A 25926-nucleotide genomic window follows, 5' to 3' on the forward strand; every position below is an offset into this window, starting at 1 on the left:
TTTTGAATAGTTTATGAAGGCTTTTGAAGCATAAAATGTAGCAACAGCTAACAGAAGTCATCAGGACGGTATTTTCTACATAGTTACAGGGAAGAAGATTTATTTTGATGTATCATGGGCAGGTACTTTTGGGGGCAATTGCACGATCCATCTTATTCTGGTGACCTTTTTTCTGTCTTGTAGGACAAAAGGTGAGGTGTCACTGATTCAAAGTCTTGAAAATTTACTTATTTTGATAGTTTTTTTAAAGCCTCTGCTTTTTTTTTTGCTGCACAATTTGTCTGTTGTACCTGTCCTGTATAAATGCAAATAGCTTAATCACAGGCAAAGATCTAGTTTTTTGTAAGTCATGGATCTAGAAATCTCTAGTATTTTGCTTCAGAATAAGTAGAAAAAAATAAACTGAGTGCAGTTCTTTAAACAATACAAGATGCTGCAGTTCAGTTAAAAGCATATGTAGTGTAAAAAAAGCCAATGCCAAACAAAAAATGTACATGTGAAGACCTCCTGGGTGCAGTAGTTGATGCATGGGCATCCTCGTGGTTGTGTTTGTCTGTTGAATTTCCAGTTCCAGTCCTTACACTGCTGGTAAGTTCATAAAGGCTGCTGTATTGCATTAATCTTTGTCTGCTGTTTTAAACTCAATAAAGCTGCACCACTTGGTCATGACACAATCTAATATGTCTGAGACGACAAGTAAAAAAAGCTCCCAAAGATACAACAGTCCACTGGCAGCTTAAGTCTTGTGGGTTTTTTCCTTTTTTTCCAGTTTGTATGATCTGATTTTGCTTGTATTTGTTCTGTTTGTTTGTTGTTAGAGATGAGATTTGTGAATCCTGAGCCTTTTGTCAGCTATTGAATATGGGAAAAGTCAGTGTTTGAATATACACTTAAAGTTCTTGTTCATTTTACTCATTTACTTTTTTTACTTCATTTACTTTCAAGAGGTTTTAGACTAACAGATGTTTGGAGGATTTGCACTTTCAGTCCTTGGTCACCTTTCATACTGTGTTTCCAGAGTTGCATTTAAAGTTGGCTTCATTTGTGCATCAGTGTCTCTGAGAGTGCCTAACCCCTTTTACTGGACAAATAGAGTTTATCTCTATTTAGATTGAGAAGATTGAGGTGCATTCTTCACAAAGAAGATGTAGTACTAAGCTTGTTTTTTGACAGAATTTTTCTGATGCATGTGAGGTTTTTTTGGGCAAAGTCCCATTCACTCTGTCAGCATTGAAAAACTAACTTGGCATTATTTTTTTTTTTAGTCTCCTGCCATGAACGGAATGTTCCAGGGGTGTGTTTATCCTATCAACTTACAAAAAAGAAATATTTCTCAACATCAGTCTTTTCATACTGAACACTGAATCTCATGCTTTCTGCAAATGTTATTACATTTTGCTACAATATGTTCCAATGATGTGTACTGACTGCTGTGCTAAAGTCTGTATACTTTTAGGTATGGACACAGAAAAGCAACTAAGTAGTGGATTTCTTGAATGTGATGTAAAAGCATCTAATGGGTTTAGGACCAGATTAACAGTTATTTAACAGCTATTTAAATTAAGTTGTGACAAACTGCATATGAAATATAAATAAGAACATTCTGAAGAACAGAAATAAGTTGGAGCTCTCATGTATCACCTCCAGAGCCCCATAGTGGGAATAAAATAGCTTAATGGACTGTGGCTTAAAATATTTGTAAAATATGTAATAAAACTAAGGTATAGAGGTATTTATTGTGTTTTATGCTGTATTTAATGGTGTATTAGGTTTTGGTGCTGCAATGCTTTCAATTTTCTCTAATAAATCCAGAACATACATTCAGTGCTACATTGCTTATTTGTTGCTTCTGCTTATGACCCTTTGACTATCATGAAATGTATCACTTGCTGAAGACACCCCAGGGACAAGTTCTCTATTAAGATGACTTAACAGGTCTTTCATGTCTCCAGGTGGAACAATAAGAACAGGTCTAAAGTCATCTTGGCTGGAATTTCTGGATGCAAAGGGTGTCTGGAAACATCTTTGGTAATTTTTTTTCTTCTGAATTTAACGATTTAGTGTGCTCTAACTATAAGAGAGAAAATACTTGGAATGATTCTAATAAACACTTAAGGAATTGATGCCTAGAACAGAAATATGTGGATTAAATTACTTTTTACTTCAAATTGGTAGTAGGTTATTCAGTGTATATACACAACTACATGTCTCCAGAACTGAATTTTTTGTGTTCATCCATCAAAAATTGTGTTTATCTGAAATAGATGCTGTTAATTCATTAAGGTTTTTATCAATGATGTACAGCTATAATCAGTTTTTACTAACTGCAGTGTTCTATAAATTTTCTAAATACAGGAATATCTCACTTTCCCTGAGAAGTGTAATGACTTAATATCTGCAGCATTCCCTCCTGGGAGTAATCTGTTCTTACCAAGTGATTTAATTGGAGTTGATTGAACAAGTCACAGAAGTTAAACATTGCTTTTAAAAGCCTTTGCTAGTTTGAGAATAGCCCTGCAATGCCTTGTTTTCTTGCAGCACACACCAAGTATAAATTATATTTGGACAAGGAGGACAAAATAAATGTGTTAAAAATGCTGGAATCAGTAACTGTTATAACCGGGATTTTTTTTTTTTTAGTTAAGAAACACACATCTTTTAATGTAGAGGTTCAGTTTACTTCACCTAAAAGGAAGTACTAAAGGCATTTTTGGAGTGCAGTGCAGTTGTGAGCAATATTCAGTGTAACTACACTGTAGTTTATAATGGGAAGTAATGAAGAAAATCCCATTTTAGTGTTTCATGGTTACAACTGATGCTTTCAATTGTTTGTAGCTGAGAACGGGACCAAGGGGAAGGAAGATATAACAAAAGGTAAAAATGAAGTGTGGCTAACCCTTTATTCTGAAAGGGAGGGGGGAAAAAAAAAATCACTGCAAATACTACAAATACATTTCTGAGGTCTTTTCTGGGGGGAAAGACCCTGTTCTAGCAGGCACAAGTCTGACATGTTTTTCAATAGAAGACAGCTGAGTTAGTATGGCTGTCACTAGAAGAGAAGACATCTATATTTTGTCTTCAAGAAGAAACACTGTCCTTTGGAACAACTCTTAGAGAATCAATATCAAACTGTAAGGGCCTTTTTTTACTGCTTTACTCACTTGTTTTTCTTTTTGTACAGTGAGACAATTTATGCTGTGGGGAAGCAAAGTTCTAATCATTGCAGAATAATCAAACTGAGATTTTTAAATTGGTGACCTCCAAAGTTTTTCATGCCTTGCAGATTCAGTTCCTCTTGTTGACAGTATGAGTATTATCACACTAGTATTTGAACATAAATGCTCCTTAAAGGTTTTTAGTGCATCTGAAGTTCCAGGTTTCACCATCTTTAAAAAAATAAACTTGAACTCTCTCTCCAGGGATAACTATATAAATAAAATGTCTTTGCTCTTATGTAGATGCATTTAAAGCAAAGAAGTAAAAACTTAATATTTGATTTTGCTCAGTTCAAATAAGCTTAAATCAATGCTAGTAGATACTGACACAATGTTTATTTTTTATTATATATTTGAGGCCTTAGGTCTTTACAAAGGGGCTAATATTATTTTCATTTGTATTAGTCTATCAAAGGACCTTAGTGTCAGACTCAAGGACTGGGAAAAAGGTATCATCTTCATCTTGTTACTTGAAACTGAAGTAAGTGCTTTAGGAGACATCAAGGAATCACAGATCAGAGGACTGGCTGTCACATTCTTCAGAGCTCTTTTTGCTGGATGATGTGAAACCAGGGACTCCTGTGGTGCCTGTACTCATGTCTTTTTTGAGTCCTTTTTCCCCTCTGATTTCTTCTTCAGACAAAAACTTTAAAACAGTTGGAAAGTAAATTGACTGTAAATTATTCTGAATCAGAAGCATACAGGCAGAATCACTTGAATCTCATTTTGTTAGGTATGGTGCTCTGCTTTAAGCTTGTGTAATAAATGTGAGATCACCTGAAAATCCACTCTACTGAACATTTCTAGAGTGCAATTCTGCCTCATTGCTGGCAGGAAAAGGAGGAGAGGTGCTCTGAATCATGATTTTTCATAAATTAGTAAAGCTGTTTTTCCTCTGAGATTTTACTTAGTAAGGTTTTATGTAGATTTTAGTCCTGAAAACCAGAAGTAGTGCAAGCAATTTGAGCTTTGTGGTGTTTAGGCTGGGGTTTTTTGGTTGGTTTTTGGTTTGTTTTTTGTCCTAAAGGTGGGAATACCTGATGTTTTGAATTAGAATTTTGGACTCCAGGAAGAGAAGTCTGTTGTGTTTCCGGAAAACTTCGTGGTTTGCCGTGACCCGTTCACATTTGCACCTTCATTTTGAGGCTGCAAATGTTCAACTGCATTGTGGCAGGGCATTCTAGAGCAGGCAAGGTGTTGCTGGTTTTGCTGGGCTGGAGGTTGTTTCAGAGTGACCACAGGACATTTGCTGCATGCAGAATAGTCCTCTTCCTTTGCCTTCCCTCTGATCTCCACCCACGAGCTCGCAGCAGAGCTGTTTCTCCATTGCCTGGCAAAGCTCCATCCTCTCGAGCCTCGGCTTTGTGCAAAGAGCTGCCATTGTCCATCTGTGGCTTCCCTGCCTATTTCCAAAGCTATTCTCTTCCTTGACCGCCTTCCTGGGAGCTCTGTGTTGAGGTGTACGCTGTATTTCTATCCGCCCACTTTCTTTGAATTTCTTTAAATTTGGCTTTTAGTTCTGTGGAGACCTCACTTGCTCACTGTCCTTTAGCAAGGCTTTAGCATAGCTGGCATGAAGCAATTCCTTAATTTTTTGGCAGCAGATTGTCAGAAGACATTACACAAATTGTCTAAGAAATCATTCCACTTGAGTATTGTTGTTAAAGCTGTTGTTTGCTATAAACATAGGACCAGGCCTTTTAGGTCTGTGCTGGGGGGTCTGGAAACTGGCATATCCTACCATTTCCTTAACCTGTTGCCAGGAATGAGATGCAGGTACACAGGCTTATGTATGGTTGAGATGGCAGATGCTAAGAAGAAATGGCCTGAAGTTGTGTCAGGAAAGGTTTAGGTTGGATATTAGAAAGGATCTTCACCCACAGGGTGGGCAGGCCCTGCACAGGTTGCCTGGAGAAGCTGTGGCTGCCCCATCCCTGGAAGTGTTCAAGGCCAGGCTGGACAGAGCTCTGAACAACCTGGTCTAGTGGAAGGTGTCCTTGCCCATGGCAGGAGGGTTGGAATGAAATGATTTTTAAATCCAAATCTTCTGTGATTCTATGACAGTAGACTTCTGAATTTCATTGGAACATTCCCAGAGGAGTAGCCTAAAGAACTTTAGTTAGATTGTATTTGGAGCTGTACAAACGTACTTGAGATTTGAAGATCAAATAAATGTAAAAAATGAAGAATTCCAGATGTGTTCCATGCCTCTTGGGAAGACAGATCGGACCTGAGGTAATAGTCCACTTTGGGTATACATAACTCCGTAGGTTATTTTATGACATAAAAGCAAATTGCTTGGATTGCTTCCTGAGTTTTCCCTGTAGCTGCCAGACTGCTGAGGGAGTAGTTCTGGACATTGCCTAAGCCAGCTGTGGGGTGTATGGAGTTACATTATTCTGGGCTGTGCAGTGGAGTCCTGCAGCCTCTGGTTGGCCAGCAGACCTTTGGGCCTACCTGTAGCAATAGCTGGGCAATTGTTTAATAGTTAAAAACTTGGTTCTCTTTTGTGGGAATGGTAGCAGTGTGTCACAGAGCAAGGTTTTGAGCCATTTTGCCTTATTAATCTGCTGATTGATTCTTACATTTCCTCTCTGGTTATCTCAGGTGCAACCTCAGAGCAATAAAGCTGCTCTGCTTCTGATTCTATTTGCTATAATTTTTATTGTAAGGACTGAAATAAGATTGCTGCAGATACAAACCAGCAGCCTCCTCTTCTCCATGCATTTTATGTTTTAATTCTCCAATATATAATGACAGATGTACAAGAGAGCATCTCTCATGGTTTTAACACCTAAAATAAGCTCGGCAATCAATGTATCTATAGAAATTCCTTTCTATTTTCTGATACATGTGCTGATTTAGAATCTATACAGTGTATTTTTTTATTGCTGTTTGTAGGATGTAGACATTTGTATAACTTTGTTCTACTACTTCAGTAAAAGGGTTGGAACAGAGGAATTCAATGAATGCCAACATTTTCTTACTGTAATTTTATAACTGGTTATTCCAAGTTGTTTTGGAATCGTGAATGGTTCATTCTAATTTAACTTTCAGAGTAAGTAGCAGGTATGATAAATTCAAATCCAGTATACAGATCCTTCTTTTTATTTTCAGAGGAGAAAAGCCTTCTGTGCCTTATATTTCAATATTCACTAATAACCAGTATATAATCTTTAAATCATTTTTCCATATTTCACAGTTTCTTCCTGAAGTTTTCTTAAGCTAGTTGTGTTTATACTGATTATTTGTTCTTGCTATTTTCATCTTCAGAATGTTGAAAGTTTACTTTAGTTATAAGCTTTTTTTTTGTAAATATCAGTTTTGCTGAGTCTTTTCAGGTATGTTCCATTTTAAAGGTTTTGAGCAGTGATTTCCAAAACCAGTAATAAGAACAGCTGTAGTCTTCAAAGCTTTAAACAAAAAGGATGTTTTTAAGGGTCAGAGTTTGATGAAAAGCCAAGAATAATGCACAAAGTAATACTTGATGTAATACAGATGGTCTAAATTTCTCAACCTTGTAGGGCCTAGATTTCTTGTCTTTGTAGTTAATCTATAGTGTCCACTTACAGCTGTAAAAACTTCTGAGAAATTAATCTTCTTTATTCCATGATCCTATTTTTTAACCTCAGTAATCATACAGTGGCATTAGAGTGAGAACTGTCTAGATGAATTACTGCACATTTCTTTTGATAACATAGGATTTTTTCAGTTCTATTTTATGTGGATGCTTTATTCTTTTGTCCATTTAAAAAACTTGAAAGCAGTTAATGATCTTGCTGTAGGAAAGCCTTTTTCCGAAATTCATTATAACTTTGCCTTTGGTTTAAATTTCAATTTTGCAATGGAACTGGAGAACTTTCCCATTAATTCTGTATTCATTATTTACATCTTTCTATTAAGGGATGTGCTACCTTAAATGCTCACTTATTTCCATAATGGTTGTCCAGTGTATTTGCAGGTTTATGTCCAGTTTATAACTACACTTTTCAGTACTAAAGAGATTAATAGTTGTTTCTCAAATAATTTCTGGAAGCTACATTTTTTTTCCTGAAAACAAACTTGGTTAAAAAATTAAGCTGTTAAGGGAATTGCTCACTGAAGGAAAACGATAGTATAAGTAGTACAAATTGAATATGGACTGGAAAAGCAGGTATTTGTTATTTGCTTTTGTTTGTAGATTTTTTTTTTCCTGTCCTGTCTCTTATGAGTAGCAGGTGTAACTCTGAAAACATGAATATGTTTGAATGAACATATGAGTCAACTGGTCTAACATCAAAATTAGAATGACTCTGGATCTAAATACATAGCAAGTTTTTAAAAAATGCCTATTGCATGAGCACAGTAGGACATTTTTAATGAAGATATTTGAAGACTTAGACTGTTGTGTACACACATATATAAAATAAATATAAAGCTAGATTATTTTAGACTAATGCAATAACAGCCTGCTTTTAGACCATGGCAAACATATGGGAAGTCAAGTTAGTCAAGAATCTTGTTTCCATTAGTTCTTGATTTTTAATTGAGTATTCCACCATTCAGGTCATGTTTTGTCAGTTTAACTGCCTTTTTACATGATGTTTGATTGATATGTGACAATTATCCTTGTTGCTGCCTGGTATCATGCACAAGTAGGATTTGTGCACAAGCAGGATGTGATCTGAGCAAAGACAGTGTGCAAAATTGGAATGCAAATGTTGTATTGCTGAATGGGATTTATAGAGGATATATAGATTTTATATTTATAAAAAGTATTACCTCTAAAAATCGTAGAATCATTAAAGTTGTAAAAGAGCTCTAAGATCATTGAGTCCAACCATTAACCCAGCACAGCCGTGTTCACCACTAATGTCCCTATGTGCCACACCCACATGTCTTTTGAATACTTCAAGGATGGTGATTCCACCTCTTCCCTGGGCAGCCTGTTCCAGTAACTGACCACCCTTTAAGTGAAGAAATTTTTCCTTTGTTTCATAAAGGTAGAGACTCAATATACACCTTTAGTTTAAAAAGGTTCACTTCACCACAAACCCCTTTATTTTGCATGGAGTACTTGTTACATTTGATAAAAGTCAAGTTTGAAAGATATGTTGTTTTTAAAATATACTTTTAATAATGTAAAATCTGAAGTTCACGACGTTTTCTTTTGAGTTTTCCTGTGCAGTGATAAATCAGTCTTGCTATTGATGTTCATTGATCAGGAACTGTAGTGATAGGATAAGGAGTAATGGGTTCAAACTGAAAGCAGGGAAATTTAGGTTAGATATTAGGAAAAAATTCCTTACTGTGAGGGTGGTGAGGCCCTGGCACAGGCTGCCCAGAGAAGCTGTGGCTGCCTCATCCCTGGAAATGTTCAAGGCCAGGCAGGATGGGGCCCTGAGCACCCTGGTCTGGTGGAAGGTGTCCCTGCCCATGGCAGAGTTTTGGAATCAGATGGACCTCTTTAAGACCCTTTTCAACCCATTCTATGATTCACTTAGAAATTATAACAATATGTTGCATTTAGAAATATATGTTGGTGCGAAAGTCTTTGATTTTTTTATAATCCAGGAAATTGAGCACTGAAGACTTGCAGTTATTTTTTTTTTTAATAAAATGTTTAATTAGCAATAGCTCTGATTGCTCTTGAGATGCCAGAAAGATGCATTGAGTTCCATATTATGTATTTAATTTTGATGGAATGACAATTGAGAAGAAAATTTCTTTGTAATTGAGAGTACCAACAATAGTTCTTATAATTGGTTTTAGGCATGGCTTTTAGTGTATAATAGGGGTCAGATATTGATCTCAGTAAAATAAAAATTTCTATGGGGATCATTAAACCATTTATTCTGTGCTGGCATTGGCCTAAGTTATTACTTAACTTGTCATTGTTATAGCCAAAATTTCCTTTGAAATCATTTACTGCTCGATGGGATTTTTAACTGTGCTAATTAATATGATTATTGGTTACTTCCTAGTAATTAAATATCTAGGACGACTTTTGAGATCTCGTGCCTTTGTCCATTAATCTGTCATTTACTGTAATAATATCCAAGATGTCAGTATCAATTCAACCTTTATAGACTCACTATTAGACTCACTATTATTAATTTATGGCGTTGTTCTTTCAGTCCTTGGATATGCAGTAAAAAGCATCCCACACCCTGTGATCAAAAGTTGCTCACTGGATCCATAGGCAGCCATTTATTCTCAGGATTATAAGATGTTTGAATGATTCTTAATTTCCTGGTGGATTTTTTTTTTTTTTCCCAGTGTTGTCAAATTTGTTACTTTTAAGAAGCAACAGACAATTAAGAATTAGAATGGGTCAAGTGATTCACTTTGGGAACAGTGGCAGATGCTTTGCTGCTTTCTGAGCCCGTTGTGTTTGTGCTGTGCACTTCTCCAGCTGTGCCCTCTGGGGCAAGCAGAGCCAGTTAGAAATGGCCATCTAACATCAAATAAAAAAAGCAAAGAAACAGCAATTTCATCCACGGCCAAGTCTGACCAATGTAACTTCCAGAATTGCATCCATAGCTTATGTTAAACGTTAGATAACTGTTTCTACATGAATGGAAACCAAAATGAAATGTGTCAAGAGGGATTTCTTTCAAAAGGGCACATTCTAAAAAGTTGATTGTTGTACTTGCCATTTAAATAAAACATTTTTATAAGTGTAACTTATAAATGAAGTGAAATACTTGTCAAGGCTTAGTTTAAAAGGTCTGAAGTTGCTATGTCTGCCTTATGCAGAAGTCAAAGATATCTCTACTATTTAAAAGCAAATCAATGTTCCATGGTATTTCACAGCAGTGTTTGGGTAGTTGTAAAGTGAAGAAATTAGAGAAGTTAGATTTCTAAGCTTAATATTTCCATTTTCTTCAAATGCATCTTCTGGCTACTGTTAAATCTGTCACTGCATAGAAATACTTGAAAATCGTATACTCATGCAAAATTTCATTTCTTTCTTTTAAAAAAAGTAATTTTATCTTACATTTAAATATGTATTGTCAAGGCTGATTACTGCCTATTTTTATTTTTTTTTTCAGGAAATGTGCATCTAATGGAAAGGGAAAGTTTATTTAGTGGTATATAATTTTTGCTTTCTAACATATGGTAATGTTTTTAGAGTTTATAAATACCCAACTGTATCATTGCCAACCCTTATGTGCTCCTGCATATAGATTTCAAAGCATCAAATAACAAACTGATGCTTCAGGAGGAAACAAGCTTTAGTTTCAGGTTCTTTGGGGAATTGCTCCCAGTTGTAACTGCTGGTGAGGGTCTCATCACCAATGTGGATCTAGACTGGCTTAGAGGAAGTGATTTGGGGAATGTTTTTCCACACAGAGGACATGCCAATGGAAAGAAAATATCAAGGAGAAAGGTTGTTGTCATTGCTGTGGTGTAGCTATTACTTGCTATTTGGTTTTCCTCAGTTACAGGGTAACTTTGATATAATTTAGGATGATCTTGGACTTAATGAGCAGTTGCACTACTGAATTTTATCTCTTTCAGGCATTTCACTTTTCTTCAGTTGATTCCAGTGCAAGAATCTCTTTGTGTGTAGCCTGTTTAAGAAGATGCATGGTACTCTTTCACCTCCTTGCTGGGACCATTCCCAAGGCAGGATGTGGGAGAGTGTGACAGGGACATTTCTCTGGGTGCTAAAGCTGCCTTGAGCCTCTTGGGGCAATTTGTGGTGGACTTGAAAGTTAGACAAGATTAAATGTTCTGTTTTCAGCTGCAAGTGGGAAGAGGAGATAGGGAGATAGAGCAGTTACAGGGAGAGGTGGGTCCTGTCTGAAGAAGGACAAACTCAGCTTTGGGATACAAATGATGAGTGAACTCTCAACAATCTCCAGTTTGTGGTGGTGGAGGACTGACTCTGGATATTCCTGTGCAGAGCAAAAATAACTGCCTCTTGTCACCCCTCCTGTGACTTGCTTCCAAAGCCAGACTGTGCTCTCTGGAAGAAAGAGGCTGAACATTTGCTATCTGAGCATCTTAAACTATAAAACACATCCTCACATGAGGTGGAATGGATAGGGTTGAGCATTTCTGCACCTGCGTATTTACTAAAAGCAAGATCTGGGTCTTATTAAAACAACTGGGAGTGGAGGTTTTTCCCAACCTGGAATTTTATTAATCAGCCAGAATGGAAATTCTAGCACAAAAAGAGAGCAAGCTTTCCAAAATCTTAAGCCATGCGTTTTCTAATCTTTTTTTGCCCAATGGGCATTTTATAACAAAATAATAGTTCAAAATGTAGGTCCTTAATTAACAAGTAAAGAACTGACCTAATGCCAACAACAACTGAATCACTAATATTTAAGGCCATCTGTTGTAGAATTGTCAGATATTCAGAATTTGACATTTTACTCCCTTTATGCAGATAATTTTCATGTAGATCTTGACACAGAGAAACCAACAATCTCAGTCCAGATACGCAACACTCAGATGAAACAAAAGCACATGTTGTACTTCGGTCTATTTTAAGACTTGATTTTTCAGGGAACAATTTTTTATTTGCTTTTGAACTGTAATATAATTGCAAATATACTCATCTTGGAGTCTTGAACTTCTGATGTTATTTATTCAAGCAAAAGACTTTTATGTTTTCAAATCTAATTATGTATAGGGAGAACTGTTATTCAAACATTCAAGAAAAGGTTGCAGGGTCTTTATATTCTGGGGTCTTTGAACTGCTTCTGAAGAAATAATACCAAATAAATAATACCAAAGCAAGAGGAATATTATTTGGGCCCTGGTTCTCATGTTTTTTCCATGTATGCAGATTCCATAATTATTATATTTTACCTGGTTTAAAATTCATTTATGCACAATAAATTAAACGTAAAAATTATGGTGTTTATAATGAGACCATTTAAGTTGTAGTTTGCATTCTTGATTCTCTACATATGAAAATACTATGGTCATGTTGTAGACCACTATTTGCTTTTGCTTTAAATCTACTTGTTTTAAGAGTTTTTTTTTTTTTTTTAAACAAGGAATTCTTTTGTTGCCTACTTGCTTACTGTTAGAGTCAGGGCATCTCTTACAGCATTTTTTTGACATTGCTGCTGTTCTAACCATGGTCTGGATATGGTTTAATAAAGTCGCTGTGACCTGTCTTCAGACTGTGGAGGAAAATATTTTGTTTCTTAGTTAAACAAGCATCTCCCAGTATTTGTTTTATAAGGAACACCAGGATTGTGTCTTCTGAAATTTGTTTTGAATTTGCTAGTTAGAAAAGTGAATTTTTTGGTTTTATCTCCTTTGTTTTCCGAAGACAGGACAATATCATTTGACTATTGTCTATTAGGGTCTAATATTAAGCTTTGAAACAGTTTTAAGTATTTTAGTGGGGATGATAATGCTATGGAGGGAAAGGCTAAGAGGCAATTGGTACTGAGTCCCTTCCATACAGGCTCCCATATTCAAAAGGAGAGCCCAAGTTTCACTCAGTTCTTATGTAACCGAGGGAATAATGCAGACAGTCTGCTGGGCTTAGGAGCTTTCCTTTCCTCACAGCTGTGAAGCATCAAGGAGGAATAAGCAATACCATGCAGAGTTCAGGAGTCATCTTGAGGAGGAGGTGAGGAAGTTGTGGTGCAAAGAAGATAGGACAGCAAGTATTGCAATGTTCCAAAAGTAAGGAAAACATGAAATACTAAGGTTTCCCAGCTATGAAAGCAGATTCCAAGAGCAGCAATTTTGCACAGTGATTCCTGCAGATCCTCTGATGAACACCCTTTGAGTGGTACTTTTGGAGTAGTTGATCAGTGGAAGAATTACAAACAACTTGAATTACTGATAATTAAAAGTAGCACAGTGAGGTTTTCCTGGAAGACTTCTGTTTTTCCTCCTGGATGCAAGACTGCAAAACCCTGTTTTTCTCCAGGTACTCTGATTTCAGCCAAATATCATTCATTTGACATTACTGGAAGAGCGCATAGTATACCAGAAATCAATGGGAAGTTGATTTACTTTATGTAAATTTTTATTTAGACCTTTTTAAAAGTCAGCACTGTGGCAGAGTGTGCCTTGGAGAGCAGCACAGGCTACTACTGAGGGACTCTCTGGTGGGTGGCGAGTGGATGTCTCCTCTCGTTCTTGTTGACAGTGTGACATTCTCATAGGCAAGAAACGTCGTTCTTCTCTCTGACAGGAGATCAATAGTCAAATGGTTCAAAGGCTTGTTAAAGAAGCATATTCAGTATCTACTGACACAGTCTGACACCACCACATCTCCTCTAGGAAGAGTCCCACAAGAAATAATTCTTCACTTACAGCCATCTGCCTGGTAAGGGGTTAAGAGGTTTGAGGATGTGAAGTGGTGGCTCGGGTGCTGCACATAAAGTGCAATGATACTTCTTGTCTCACACCTCCAGCTTTCTTCCAGAACTAAGGAACACCATTCTTGAGGCATACAAACTACTTCATCCACGTCTAACTTTCAGTCTTTTTACAAATTTTTTGAAGTCTCTACTTAGATCTTGAAGGACTATTATATTCACAGCTATTTTCAACATGTTATGAACTTAAAATGGTTTGAAACTTCTAGATTAAAACTGCCCTCTTCTGTAACAGAAGCATTCTAAGTAATCAAGAACTAACCTTCAAGTTAATATGGGTTGGAAATTTTATTTCCTAGTGTAGTGTAGGACTGAAATTAATTTCCATTAAAGACTATTATGGTTGTATCGATTTCCAGATCAGCTGCCAAGTGCACTGCTTGATCTTTCTTCTGTAACAGATACAAACCAGCATATATGTTCAAATAAGGAAACTAAAAATATCTGGCTGCACAGAGAGTTCTCTTCCCAGATAGAGAGTATGAAGTGTGGTAATTTATAGTTACATCAGTTACATCTCAGAAGGATACTGAGATGCTGTGATAAATGTAGTTGCCCTAAAACCCTTCTGGAATAAAACAAAAGTTTCATGCATTTGGACTGACTTAACTATGCCAGGTTATGGGTGTATATAATGTAGGCATCTTGTATTCTGACATGAGCATGAAGAGGCTTCCCAAGATTTCTCACACCTGCCTAATGGTTTCAGTGCCTGTTTGTCCCACTCTGCAAACTTAAGAATTGTTTTACAGGAAAGACCAAGTAGTTTTGCATTGAAGTGAGTCTCAAAAACTGAGCAAGCTGCTGTTCTGTGGTGTTTGAGAGCTCTTAAACATAACTTCAGAATGCAGAGATGAAGAACACAGGTCGCAGGTTTTTAAGGTCCTTTCTCTAGAGAGAGACATCTCAGCACTATGTGAACAGAAGAGAGGAAAATCCCGTTCAAAAACTGTGTCTGAAAGCAAATTTTGCAGAACATCAGCAAAGCAGCCTGCAGGGACTGTAATTCTCTCCTTTACCTTCCTACTGAATAAAAGAATGAGTGGATGAGCTCAAATGATGAATATAGACAAAACAAAATCAGTTTGGAAAATGAGTAGTGTTGGTTACAATATATTATATTACATAAAACACAGTTGTCAGCCAGTTTCAGATGTGTGAGACTATCTAACTGTACTTTTAATTCTTTGTTTCCCCACATTCAATTGTGCTAAAGGATTCAATATCCCAGCCACTAACATTAATCTTCTACATAAGCAATCCCTGTAATTGCAATGAAGATTGTGTATAGAATTTAGCAAGGTGTGAAAGTGCACTGTATTATTGTGACTGAGATGGGAGTGTAGTTGGCTGGAAATTTCTTAATGAAATGTCATGTCAGGAGATTGAGATTGACACCAAAGTGTGGGGGAAAGAATTGCTAATTAAACAATTTCTCTAGTCGAGGATGAAAGTTGTGTGGGAAGATGGTCAGTGATGCCTTTGAGGCTGGATAGCTGTTTCCAGGAGTCCAAGGATGAGGGAGCCACAGTGGGAAATAAGCTGGTACTTAAACTTGTAGGCATTTTTGTAGAATTCAGTAGTATTTTCTGTTTTGACAAATAGATATTCTAGTAGTTGGGGTTTTTACAGCAACAATTTATAGCACTTGCAAACTCTTTTGTATCTATAAAATGCAGCATCTTGGTGTGACTGTGCAACTGTGGATGCTCCATCACTGGAAGTGTTGGATGAGGCTTTGAGTGACCCCATGTAGTCCAAGGTGTCCCTGACCATTGTGGAGGGGCAGGGGGTTGGACTAAATGGTCTTTAAAGGTCCCTTCAAAACCAAACTGTTCTGTGGCTTATGGGACTGTGGGTAAAAGTGCAAAGCTTGACAAAGATGGCTTAAGTTAAAACATAAAGGGTGTAAATGGAACTTGTCACTTGTCTGGTCTCTTGTCTTATATTGCCTTTTTTGCTTAGTCAGGAGGAAAGACATTTTTCCAATATCTAGTGGTACATTTGAAAAATCCTTTTTATTGAAGGTATACCTGCTCATAAAGAAACTTAAATCTTTTGACTCCACTAACTTCCAGAGGATTTATGTACCAGCTATCTGTAGACTTACATTTCAGAAATGTAAAAAAACCGTAGAAATGCTATTGCCAAATATTACTAATGTTCATGTATAATTTGCATAATTTATAATATTTTATGTATTGATTTATGGAACACACAGAGTAAATCCACTTGATCTTTACCATTTTAGTATGTTTAGGTGATAGAAATTGTCTTTTCATTAAAGTGGGAGAAAGAAATGGTCCAGCATTTGTAATGCATTAAAAAAAAAAAAACAGCAAACCAAACTCAAATATATGTAATTTTTATATGGCAATGTACAATTTTTAAAAAATACATTTTTAATTTAGGTACTGATAAAAAATTTAGTTTTACCAGGACATCTGAGGAAGCAATAAATAAATATCCAGACCAGGTATCTTTTATTGTGACTGCAATGAGTTGCCATAGTCTGAAGAGTACGAGCTATAACACCAAAGCTTTATCCTTGGTATTTTCTTTTTTCAACCAGAGCATAACTGGAAACAGTCTCTGGAAGTCTAATCATACAAAATGATTAGTTTTTTACTTCCTTTTTTTTTTTTCTTTCTTCTTCTAGTGACTGAGCAAAAATTATATCTGTAGTAGTTAATGAGTGAAACAGTTAATCTTCCTTTCTTAAAATCTATAATGAGTATTCTAATTAACAAAAAATATCACAAAATTAATTTATACCGGCTTGGCTTAAAGATGCCTTACATGAAGGATGTCAGTTGTGTCTAATCTAGTGCTGCAGTATTGCACATCTTGAAAAGATGAGATGTTAGCTTTCCATAGGAAAAAAACTATAGGAAAAAAATTATATTCTAAGGTTTGTGGTGTTGTGATACTGCTGCGGTTCTATGTTGCTGCCACAGTGCAGTAATATGGGCAAATGAAAAATGTGACCAAGAATCGTATTTGCCTTATCTGTAGAAAGTTATTTCACTAAAATATTTTCTAGGTATAAAAGTAATATTGCAGAAATAATGCACTGTCATAACATCTAAATATTACGCAGTTTACTTTTCAAGTGGAAAGTAAAATATTCCATCTCAATAATGTTTTCCTAGTACTTGATGTTCTTTCTTACAGTAGCAAGGATGCACATATCCATAGAATCATAAAATGCTTTGAGTTGGGATGGGCCTTAAAGATCACCCAGTTCCAACCCCTGCCATGGGCAGGGACACCTTCCACCGGACCAGGTTGCTCCAAGCCCTGTCCAGCCTGGCCTGGAACACTTCCAGGGATGGGGCATCCACAGCTTCTCTGGGCAACTTGTTCTAATGTCTCACCACCCTCACAGTAAAAAATTTCTTTCTAATATCCAATCTAACCCTGCTCTCTGTCAGTGTGAAGCCATTCCCCCTTGTCCTGTCATTCCATGATGACCTTGTCCAAAGTTCCCTCTCCAGCTCTCTTGTGGCCCCTTTAGGTACTGAATGGTGTTCCAAGGTCTCCCTGGAGCCTTCTCGTCTCCCCATCTCTCTCAGCCTGTTTCCATAGCAGAGGTGCTCCAAGCCTCTCATCAACTTAGAGGCTTCCTTTGGACCCATAGTATCCAACATATGAGGCTTTTTGGTGTAGAGAAAAAACACCAGGCCCACAGTTTTTTGTCTAAACTTAATTAGCCATAATTAAATTTCTAACCTAAATGTCTTTAGATGTAATTTCTTATTTACTTAAAGAGTAGAGCTTTTTTCCCCACTCTTTTTTTTCCATTGCAAAATCTTATGTTTTTTTAACCAGGAGTTTCAAGCTGTAAAGCACAGGTTTCTGGACATCCATAGGCTACTTTTAATAGTAGATCTGTGACAGATGAACTAGTTTAACATGTAGAGTAGGCACGCAGTCCATGTGCCTGGCATTTTGATGTGGGTTTGTGTCTTTCTTGGAGACAAAAAAAAAGGGTCAATAAATCAATAAAAGGTTAAAAGTAATCTTTTCTCCTCACTGGTTTGAATCCTTTCTAGCAATAGAGATTCATGAAATGCACCAGTAATTGTTTCCTTTCTTAGAGAATTCATTACCCAAGGCATTAACCATTTTATTGTCATGAGCACTAATACTTTGCATCCTGTTATGCTTTCTCAGGTGCATTAAAATATTAAATACATATTATTCATTTGAGTTCCTGATTCAAATAAAGATAATCTTCTGTCTGAATTAGAGGCAGTTCAGTTTCACTGCTGCTGTCTCTCAAAATCCTTAAGATTGTGTTTCTTTCATTTACACAGTTGCTGTCTCTTCTATCCAAATCTCCAAAAAGAGAGGAAGGCTTCCAGCTCTTCTGCCTGTCCAGAAAAAAAATGAGTGGAGATTGATCTTCTTTCAGTGTAATTTTCTTTCTTTTCAGACTTTGAAAAATGCAGAAGTGATTAACACTGACCTAACAACTGACTTGTTTGACATTTTTGGCATTTTTAGATGGTTTTCATTGGGAGGTTCCAAAGTACTTCATAAGGTGGTAGTTGTGACAGGGTCTCTGGGCACTGGGCTGTGGATCTGTGTTGCTTTACAAACCAAAGCAGCATGATGCACCCATCAGGTTGAATTCCTCAGGTCAGGAGAGTAAGAGGCAAAGCTGGGAATTCAACATGTGAATGAATCAGGTTCATGATGTTAGACCACACCAGTTGCTTCATTTTCCTTCCTTTAAATCTGTTCATGACTAAGACTGAGGCTTGTTACAGTGCTGGTCTTCCTGAAGAAGCATGTGCTGAATACCTGAAATGGAATTTTTTTGAGCTATTGTTTGATGAGAATCATAGGTATAATATTGCTCAATGAGTGTTTTCTGACACTAAAGAAAGCATTTCAATTTCACTTAAAATGTACATGTCTTAGGTCTAATAGTTTGAGTTCTTCAATGAAGTTTTATTCATGAGCTAGAAATCTGAGATAGCAGAGATGCTTCCCATCTGTCTGTAGTCATACACATCTGCAGTAATTCATTTTCAGCAGTGAGTAATTTTTGGCTTGTGGACAGATGTATAATTGAGAGAGAATGCTGCTAAGGGAAAAAAAAAAAAAAAGCTCTGGGAACAAAACCCTTATGGTGAAGACAAATACCTCATAAGAAGCTTCTAATGACAGAATTACTACCACAACCTCTTCTACTGTTTTCACCATATTCCCTGTCAAAAAGGGCATTTTACAATCCTGTGCCATAAAAATAAGGGCTTACGATTATCAAATTATTACACTAAATTTTGGAAGGCATTTTATTTGGTGCTAAAGTAATTAAAAAAGATAGAATAGTCCAAAAGGGAATCCACAGTATTAAAAAATAGTCGACAATATGTCAAAAGCCCATAAGCCTTGGTTTTAGTGGTGTGCTGACAAGGGGTGTTGTTGGCCTTATTTTGAACATTTTTATCAACAGGAACAAACACCTTCACTCATAAATAGAGAAAAAAGTGCTGATGATACTGAAGTTCTCTTCCAACCTGGAGGATTCTGTGATTCTGTGAAATTGTATTCAAATTTTGGGTCATAAATACAAAAGGAGATACTGTTGGCTGTGTTCCTGGGGCAGAGAAACCCATCCTAAAAAGAACTGGCTTTGCACCAGTGGTGAAAAAACTGCTGAAGTGAGTGCAAAGTCTTTTAATCTCATGTATGGTCTCTGAATACATTCAAGGACTGTGAAAGAGAGTGGTAAAAGTTCTGCTTTGGCTATTGATGTAACTGCTCCTGCAGTTCCAAGGCTTCATGTTGTTCTAGCACTCACTAACCAGTATTTTAGTGACTTGCTCTTGAATTTAAGGATGCACAGGTTTGACACAATTTAGGATCAGAAACATGACTTCCTAGGAGAGTATCAAGGAACTTGGTCTCTTCTGCAAGTAGACCAAGGGATGACTTGGTGGTACCTAACAGGTACCTGTGCAAAGAACCTCAGGGAGTTCTTCCATCTGCTAGGCAAAGCTGCAAGAAAGTCTGTTCACTGGAAGTTTAAGCCAAGGAAACCCAGCCAGTAATAAGGGACACTTACACTGGAAGAGCTTTCCATGTACTAGGGTGGAGCCTATGGCACTGGCAGTTTTTACATTATGATGATTTTCTAGATGTCTCTTAAGCTTTACATCGGAGAGATGGTCAGTTTGATGATTCCAGCAGTACCTTTTGGGCGTGTGTTAGTACTAACTTGTTAGAAGTATTAACTTGTGTGAGTTTTGTTTTGTCTTAAGTTGTTTTTTGTGCATCCCTGTGCACTGTGGACCTCACTTTCCATGTGGCTGGATCAGTCCATTTTGTGGTGTGTCTCTGCATTTCCTAAGAATATAAGGGGTGCCCATGTGTTGAAGGGGCTGCAGCTCCATTTCTCCTGTGTTCTGGCTCCAGAAGTGGCCACTGGTGGGTGCTTGAAGGAAGTATCCTGTTTGTTCTGCTCTTGCTCTTTTAATGCAGCACCTCATTTCTTGGCAAATGCTGGATGCTGAACTAAACAGACATTTGGTCAGTGGAACACAGTGCAGTCATTGCTCACTGTGAGAACAAAGCATGTACTGACATTTTCCCTGCCTTTGGCATTTACCAGCTTATGGATTTCTGACCTAGGTTGGTACTGTGGCTGTTATTATCAGTGGCCACTGATGTGTTTTCCATAAACTTTTCTTACCCCTTTTAAGAACCACTTAAGGTTTTGGCATCCACAGTACCTGTGACACCAGATGTTACAATTTAGTTACATACTCCATGACAAAGCTTCCTGTTGTTTTTAATATTCTGGCTTGCTATTTCACTGTATGCTCCCCACACATTGAGTTGAGACTCATGTATTTTATATGCCTTTGTTGTACTCCACTCAGTCATATTGTCTTCAGGCTGGGGGAGTTTTTCAGCAAGCCTTGGACCATGCTTACTGCCTGCTCAGGCACTTTTTCTAGTCCTCCATAATTTTGAGATAGATTCACCTTAGATTTGGGTAATGTCATTAGAATGTTTGGGGTTTTAGTCCTTTTCTGAGTAGCTAACATGCTTTTTGGTGTCTAATTCGGTAATGGCTTAATTTTTGTGATTAATTTATTGATCTTGAAGCTCCGTGTACAGTTTCTCTTAGACTGCACTGACATCTAATGGTAAGGCAAAGTGGCTTAACCATACTTAATGGCAAGATAAATTGTCTGACAGGCAAATATAATTATGTATTTCCTTCTTAATTCAGTATTAGTTTTCCTAAGACAAGATGGAATAACTTCAATTTTTGCAAGAAAAGGCTGACATAAACGTTTTCTTCTGGCAGTTAATCTTTTTGTTCTGTTCAATGTGCCGTACTTATTTTTAAGTGTAGCTTGAATCTTTGCAGGAATATTTTTGAGCACAGTGATAGTAATGTGATGGTTTCATACTGCAGAAGTTTTTAGTATAAGTCACAGGATCTTCAGGAAAGGATGTAAGATGTGAGAACAAAAGCTGTCCTGCAGAACTTCTGAAGGGGATGTTCCAGTGTTGATGTAGCAGTCTCTGCTGCATTTTGAAGAAACATCCAAACAAAAGTCTTTGTCCTCTTTTACTCATCCTTTTATTTTTAATTGGAAAGTTTTTAAACTCCAGTGGATAAGTACTGTTAAATAATACTTTTATAAATGGAATATAGAAAGAAAAAAAAAATTCAGATATTAATCTTTCATATTCCATGCTCAGGTGTAGTACACTGTATAATTTTGAGACATAAGCATTATCTAACTTCCATTATGAAACACCAGTCCTCTGATCCAAAATTTCTGCTTTATACAGAACTGATACTGCTGCTACTGACATTAGAAAGGTTCAACTACAAATTGTAGAGCTTTTAAAAGTAGTGTTTCTCTCTTACATCATAAACTTTATTTTTCCTTTTCTCAGTGTTAGAGCCCATTTCTTGCCGTAGACTCAGAAAGTTGACCTCTTTGCTAAGTAAATACACCTCTAAGTTTATGTTCAAATAAAAAAAAATTCTCATATAATTTTATGTCATTTTACTTTCTGTTGTTCATCAACAGAACTAGACCCTCTCTTTTGCCAAACACAAGATCCTTTGTTTTGTACTACAGAAATATTTTGAAATTTAGATACATTTCCATTTCTCAGTAATAACTTTGAGGTATGGTTGACTTGGATATAAAGAATTTTTTACAGTGAGGGTGATGAGACGCTGGAACAATTGCCTAGAGAAGTGTGGAGATTTCCTTATTGCAAGTGTTCAAGGCCAGGTTGGATGAGGTTTGAGCGACCTGGTCTAGTGGAAGGTGTCCCTCCCTGCCCATGGCAGGAGGGTTGCACTAAACAATCTTTTTACTAACTGAAACAGTTACTGCAAAACAAAATGTATAATTATTTAGGAAAATTCAGGTATTGCTAACATGAGGAAAACGGCTTTGATGATATTTACTTATTACTTCCAGGGCTTGGCCATTTCAAGGCTTGTGAGGTGTGATGGAAAATAGGGATGTTATCAGTTTGGATGGGAAGGAAGGAGAAGTAAAGCGTTAGTAGGGGTTGTCTAGGAAATTTATCTAATTTTTGATCATCAAAACTGATGCCACTGGAATTTGGAATGTAAAATTATAATGTTTCTTGTGATAGCCTTATATTATACTTTTTGGTAGTTGTTGGTAGACATAAAAAATACTTGAATAATTCACTATCATTTCAGACCAAGGAGCATAAGTTAGAATGGCTAAGTTAAGTGAAGGTTGAGATTCCCAAGGGTAACACAAATCTTCATAGCCTTATCATCTAATGACCTATCAATCTGTTCTGTGAATGTCATTTCTGTTTTGAATTTCTTATGCTTCATCTTGTGATTTGGGGTGGTCTACAAACCTCTGCCTGCAACTGACAGTGGGTCAAAAATCAGCCTTCTGCAGTTTGTAGCCTATGAGTGAAAGTGTGTGATCAGGAGAGTTTATACTCCGGATCTCTTTTGAGAGTGGGGTAACTAATCTGAGGTGATGTAGTTTTTCTGTTCCAATCTAGTTGAAGCACAGTCTGGTACGTGCCAAACTGATGCAAAAGAAAAGGTCCAGCACTGCATGCTGCAACAGTTTGGATTTCCCCATCTTCCCTCATCTTGTGGAATTTGTCACAACCCACACATACACTGGGTGTGTATAATTAGCCCACTGTTTTGCTCTCTTAAAAAAATTAATTTCTTAGTTTGCTTCCTTTTCATCCTCTTTCTTTCATGGTTTTTGAATGGGTCTTCCTTCAAATCTTCTCACTCACAGCTAATATTTATCCTTTATTCATTACCAGTATTATCTGCTTTGAAAATTGAATTTAGAGTTGACTTACTTGTTTATCATTTTCTGGTTTAGCCTGCTCACTCTAGAAACATGTTGGAGAATCACTTTTCCTTTTATCTTGAAGTCTCAGAGTAGAGCTCTTCCTTTCTTAAGAAAGAGCTAAATGTTCCAGCAATACCCAGAGACAGATCCTCTTTAAAAATACACTGGAACCATCTGCTTAACTGAAGGAAAAACTCTAATATTGTTTTCAACAGTGTATATTTTGATCTAAAATGTGTACTGCTCAAAAGGGTTCTGGGCATTGATGGTATCTCAGATGGCTTTGTAGGTACTACTTGACAGAGATGATCAGCACTACAGTTCTTAAATCACTTGGATTCTCACTTAACCTTAAAACTACATTGAACTACAGAAGTCTGGTCTTAAATATGATTTGGTGTTCAGGTTTTAGATCATTAGGCACTGTGCTTGTACTTTTAGTGAATTTCTCAAATACAGTTATTCATGTTGTGGTTTTGTAATTGCAGTAACTAACACTTCCACAATTATAAGGCTTTTGTTTTGCTGGGAAGTTCTTCCCATATCATCATCTGCTCGTTCTGTTGGAACATGATGTGTAATAAAACTGTATGAGGATTCAACTTAGAATGGTGTTAACATGTTAATTTACTTCTTGGTCAATTTTTTTAAACTTTTGACGACTTACTATCAATAAAATAATTTTAAAACAATGTTTGAAGGCAAAAAAAATACTTGATTTATATGGCACTCTTTGAAGCTACTGTAGACAGAAAACATCTGGTGACACTTTCAGTGGTAGGTCAATAGTTACAGATGGTCTGTTCTTTACAGCTGTCATCCAGCTTTGTATGCAGAGTGACTACAGTGGAAAAATCTTTTGCTGAATGAATAAACAAAACAGCACAAGGAGGCCAGCAGGCATGTATGTTTCTACAAGATGGGAAATTAAATAAGCTATAAAAATTTAAACCAAGACTAGTGTTTAAAATGTTTGTTATATTCTGGTTTGGCTTTCATGCTTTAGATCTTTCTATGTGATAATTGAAGGAAGTAGATTAAAAAATAGAAGTGATGAGCAAATAAATTAAAGACTAGTTTAGGGCCGATCCTGTGCACAGGTTTGGGGTGTTGGCTTAAGCAAAGGCTGGTGGTTATCTAGTTATAGAGTTGGCTTTTAAAATTGTAAAATGTGTTTTATAATCTTTATAAAAAGATTATGAAATTAGATTTGATGTAATGCTTGTGCAATCTTAGAACCACGTTCAATATTGAAGAACATTATGTTTTGGAAGAATATCAATGTTGAGAAATGTAAAAGTGAATTTCTAAAATGGCAACATTCTTGTTTTGTAAAAAGTAAAAAAAAAGGGGATTCTGCATTCCTCATCAATTTCTTTTCCCCTTCATGATGGGATGTTATATTCAGCTGGAATCAGACACTATGCAAAACAGCCAAAGAATCTCGATTTTGAGGATAAAGAGATGTGGAGGGGAAGTGAAGAGGAGGATGAGGCTGAATGAAGTGTTAAAAGCACAATGAATCTTGTACATTAACTCCATTTTAAATTTAAAAAAAAACCACAAAGAAGGAACTTTATTAAAAGTCCAAATGCACCAAGCAGGGCAGTACTGGTAAAGATAGTTTAAATGCAAATGTGCAATTCTTGATGCTCAAAATGTTTTTCTTTATGATTTCACTCAGAGTTCCTGAATCTTGATCATATGTTAATGAAATGTGCCTATTATGGTTATAGTGAAGTTCAGCCTCTAGAAAGAAACAAGCAGATTTCTAGGCTCAGTCACTTGTAAGGCCATTTAATCCTATCCACTGACGTTGAAAGCTGTTGGGCAGGAATAAAAAGAATCAAGGAGGTGGATTATTTGGCTCATTTTAGTGTGCACCGTGCTTGTACTTCAGTGTGCTCTGCATTTGTTTCTCAAAGTCTACTCAGATATTTAAAGGCGAATAAAAGTGGTGCTCTGATTATGCTTTATAGAGCATCTGTATCCTTAGTTTTACTTTGTCCACTTGCTTATGAGCATTTTATATTCTACTGCTATGATTAGGTTCTCATTGAGGGATTTTTCCTCCTCTCTGCCCATCCCCCCTTCCTGCTTCTCAGTGGTTTGGCTTAAAATGCAGCCTTCTTGTTGCAATGCCCTTACACTGCCTTGCCCAGCTACACGGTATCTGAAAAGTGCCTTGGCTGTATCTGCTGCCAAAGAGCTTTGCCTGGTCATGCATAAACCTGCTCCAAATGCCATTTGGTTTATAGAGATGTTGGCATTCTCTCTTGTCACTGGGATGTGTTTCCTTGCATCTGTGCCCCTTGACTTGGTTTCCTTCAGCTTCCAAGCTGAAACTCTGGATTACTTCATCGTCAAGAGCTTGAAAGTCACGAGTGAAAGGAGTATGTTCTCTCACTGTGAGCTTTGTGATGCAAAGTTGTGGCTTTCCAATTTCATCTCAGATGAACGTGTTTCTGTCAATTTATGGGAATATGGACGTGTGCCTTCCCAGGATACCTGCATTGACTGGCAGTTTGTTCACTGGAAGGGCAGAAAAGTATTTGACTGTCAAAAGGCAGAGAACAGCAGCTGTCTCGGAGCATTTCTATACTGGCTTGTCAGAGTTGTGCCGTGTGCTTTGTATCCCTGTGTTTAGAAGACAGTTTGCTGTGAAATACCAGTTTACCTAATATGGTTTAAGAACTTTGTGGGTTTTTAAAAAATTCTTTAGATTACATACAGATCATCTTTGTATCATCTGGACAAAGGTGCCAAAAATCATGTATTTTAAAGTTTATCTTTCTGTTCACAGGTGGAAATAAGCTTCTAAAAGGCTGAGCATTTCTGCCTGGTGGCTGTTGTGAGAAGACCTTCACCAAGCTGTGTGGGGACGTTCTTTGAGCTTCCACTCTTATGTCTCTAATGGACAAACACAAAGTGAAGCGGCAACGTCTGGATCGCATATTTGAAGGTTGGACATTTCAGTTTCTAATGTTAACTCTGTTAATTTTGTGGACTACT

General features: G+C 36.9%; 1 protein-coding gene across 4 annotated transcripts in view; it reads left to right on the forward strand.

Annotated features, from left to right (window-relative positions):
* The window catches only part of CTBP1 (C-terminal binding protein 1), a 235757-nt gene that overhangs the window by 28480 nt on the left and 181351 nt on the right, over positions 1–25926 (forward strand). For 3 of the 4 annotated variants that reach the window (XM_069014663.1, XM_069014660.1, XM_069014662.1), the window contains exon 2: positions 25718–25876. In XM_069014663.1, the coding sequence (XP_068870764.1) occupies positions 25819–25876 (58 nt within the window). In that variant the 5' untranslated portion in view covers positions 25718–25818. Of the gene's footprint in view, positions 1–2859; positions 2875–25717; positions 25877–25926 lie in introns of those variants that run through there. The other variant, XM_069014661.1, reaches the window with a different exon arrangement.

The sequence above is a fragment of the Aphelocoma coerulescens genome, chromosome 4, assembly GCF_041296385.1.
Source record: "Aphelocoma coerulescens isolate FSJ_1873_10779 chromosome 4, UR_Acoe_1.0, whole genome shotgun sequence".
Classification (NCBI taxonomy): Eukaryota; Metazoa; Chordata; class Aves; order Passeriformes; family Corvidae; genus Aphelocoma; species Aphelocoma coerulescens.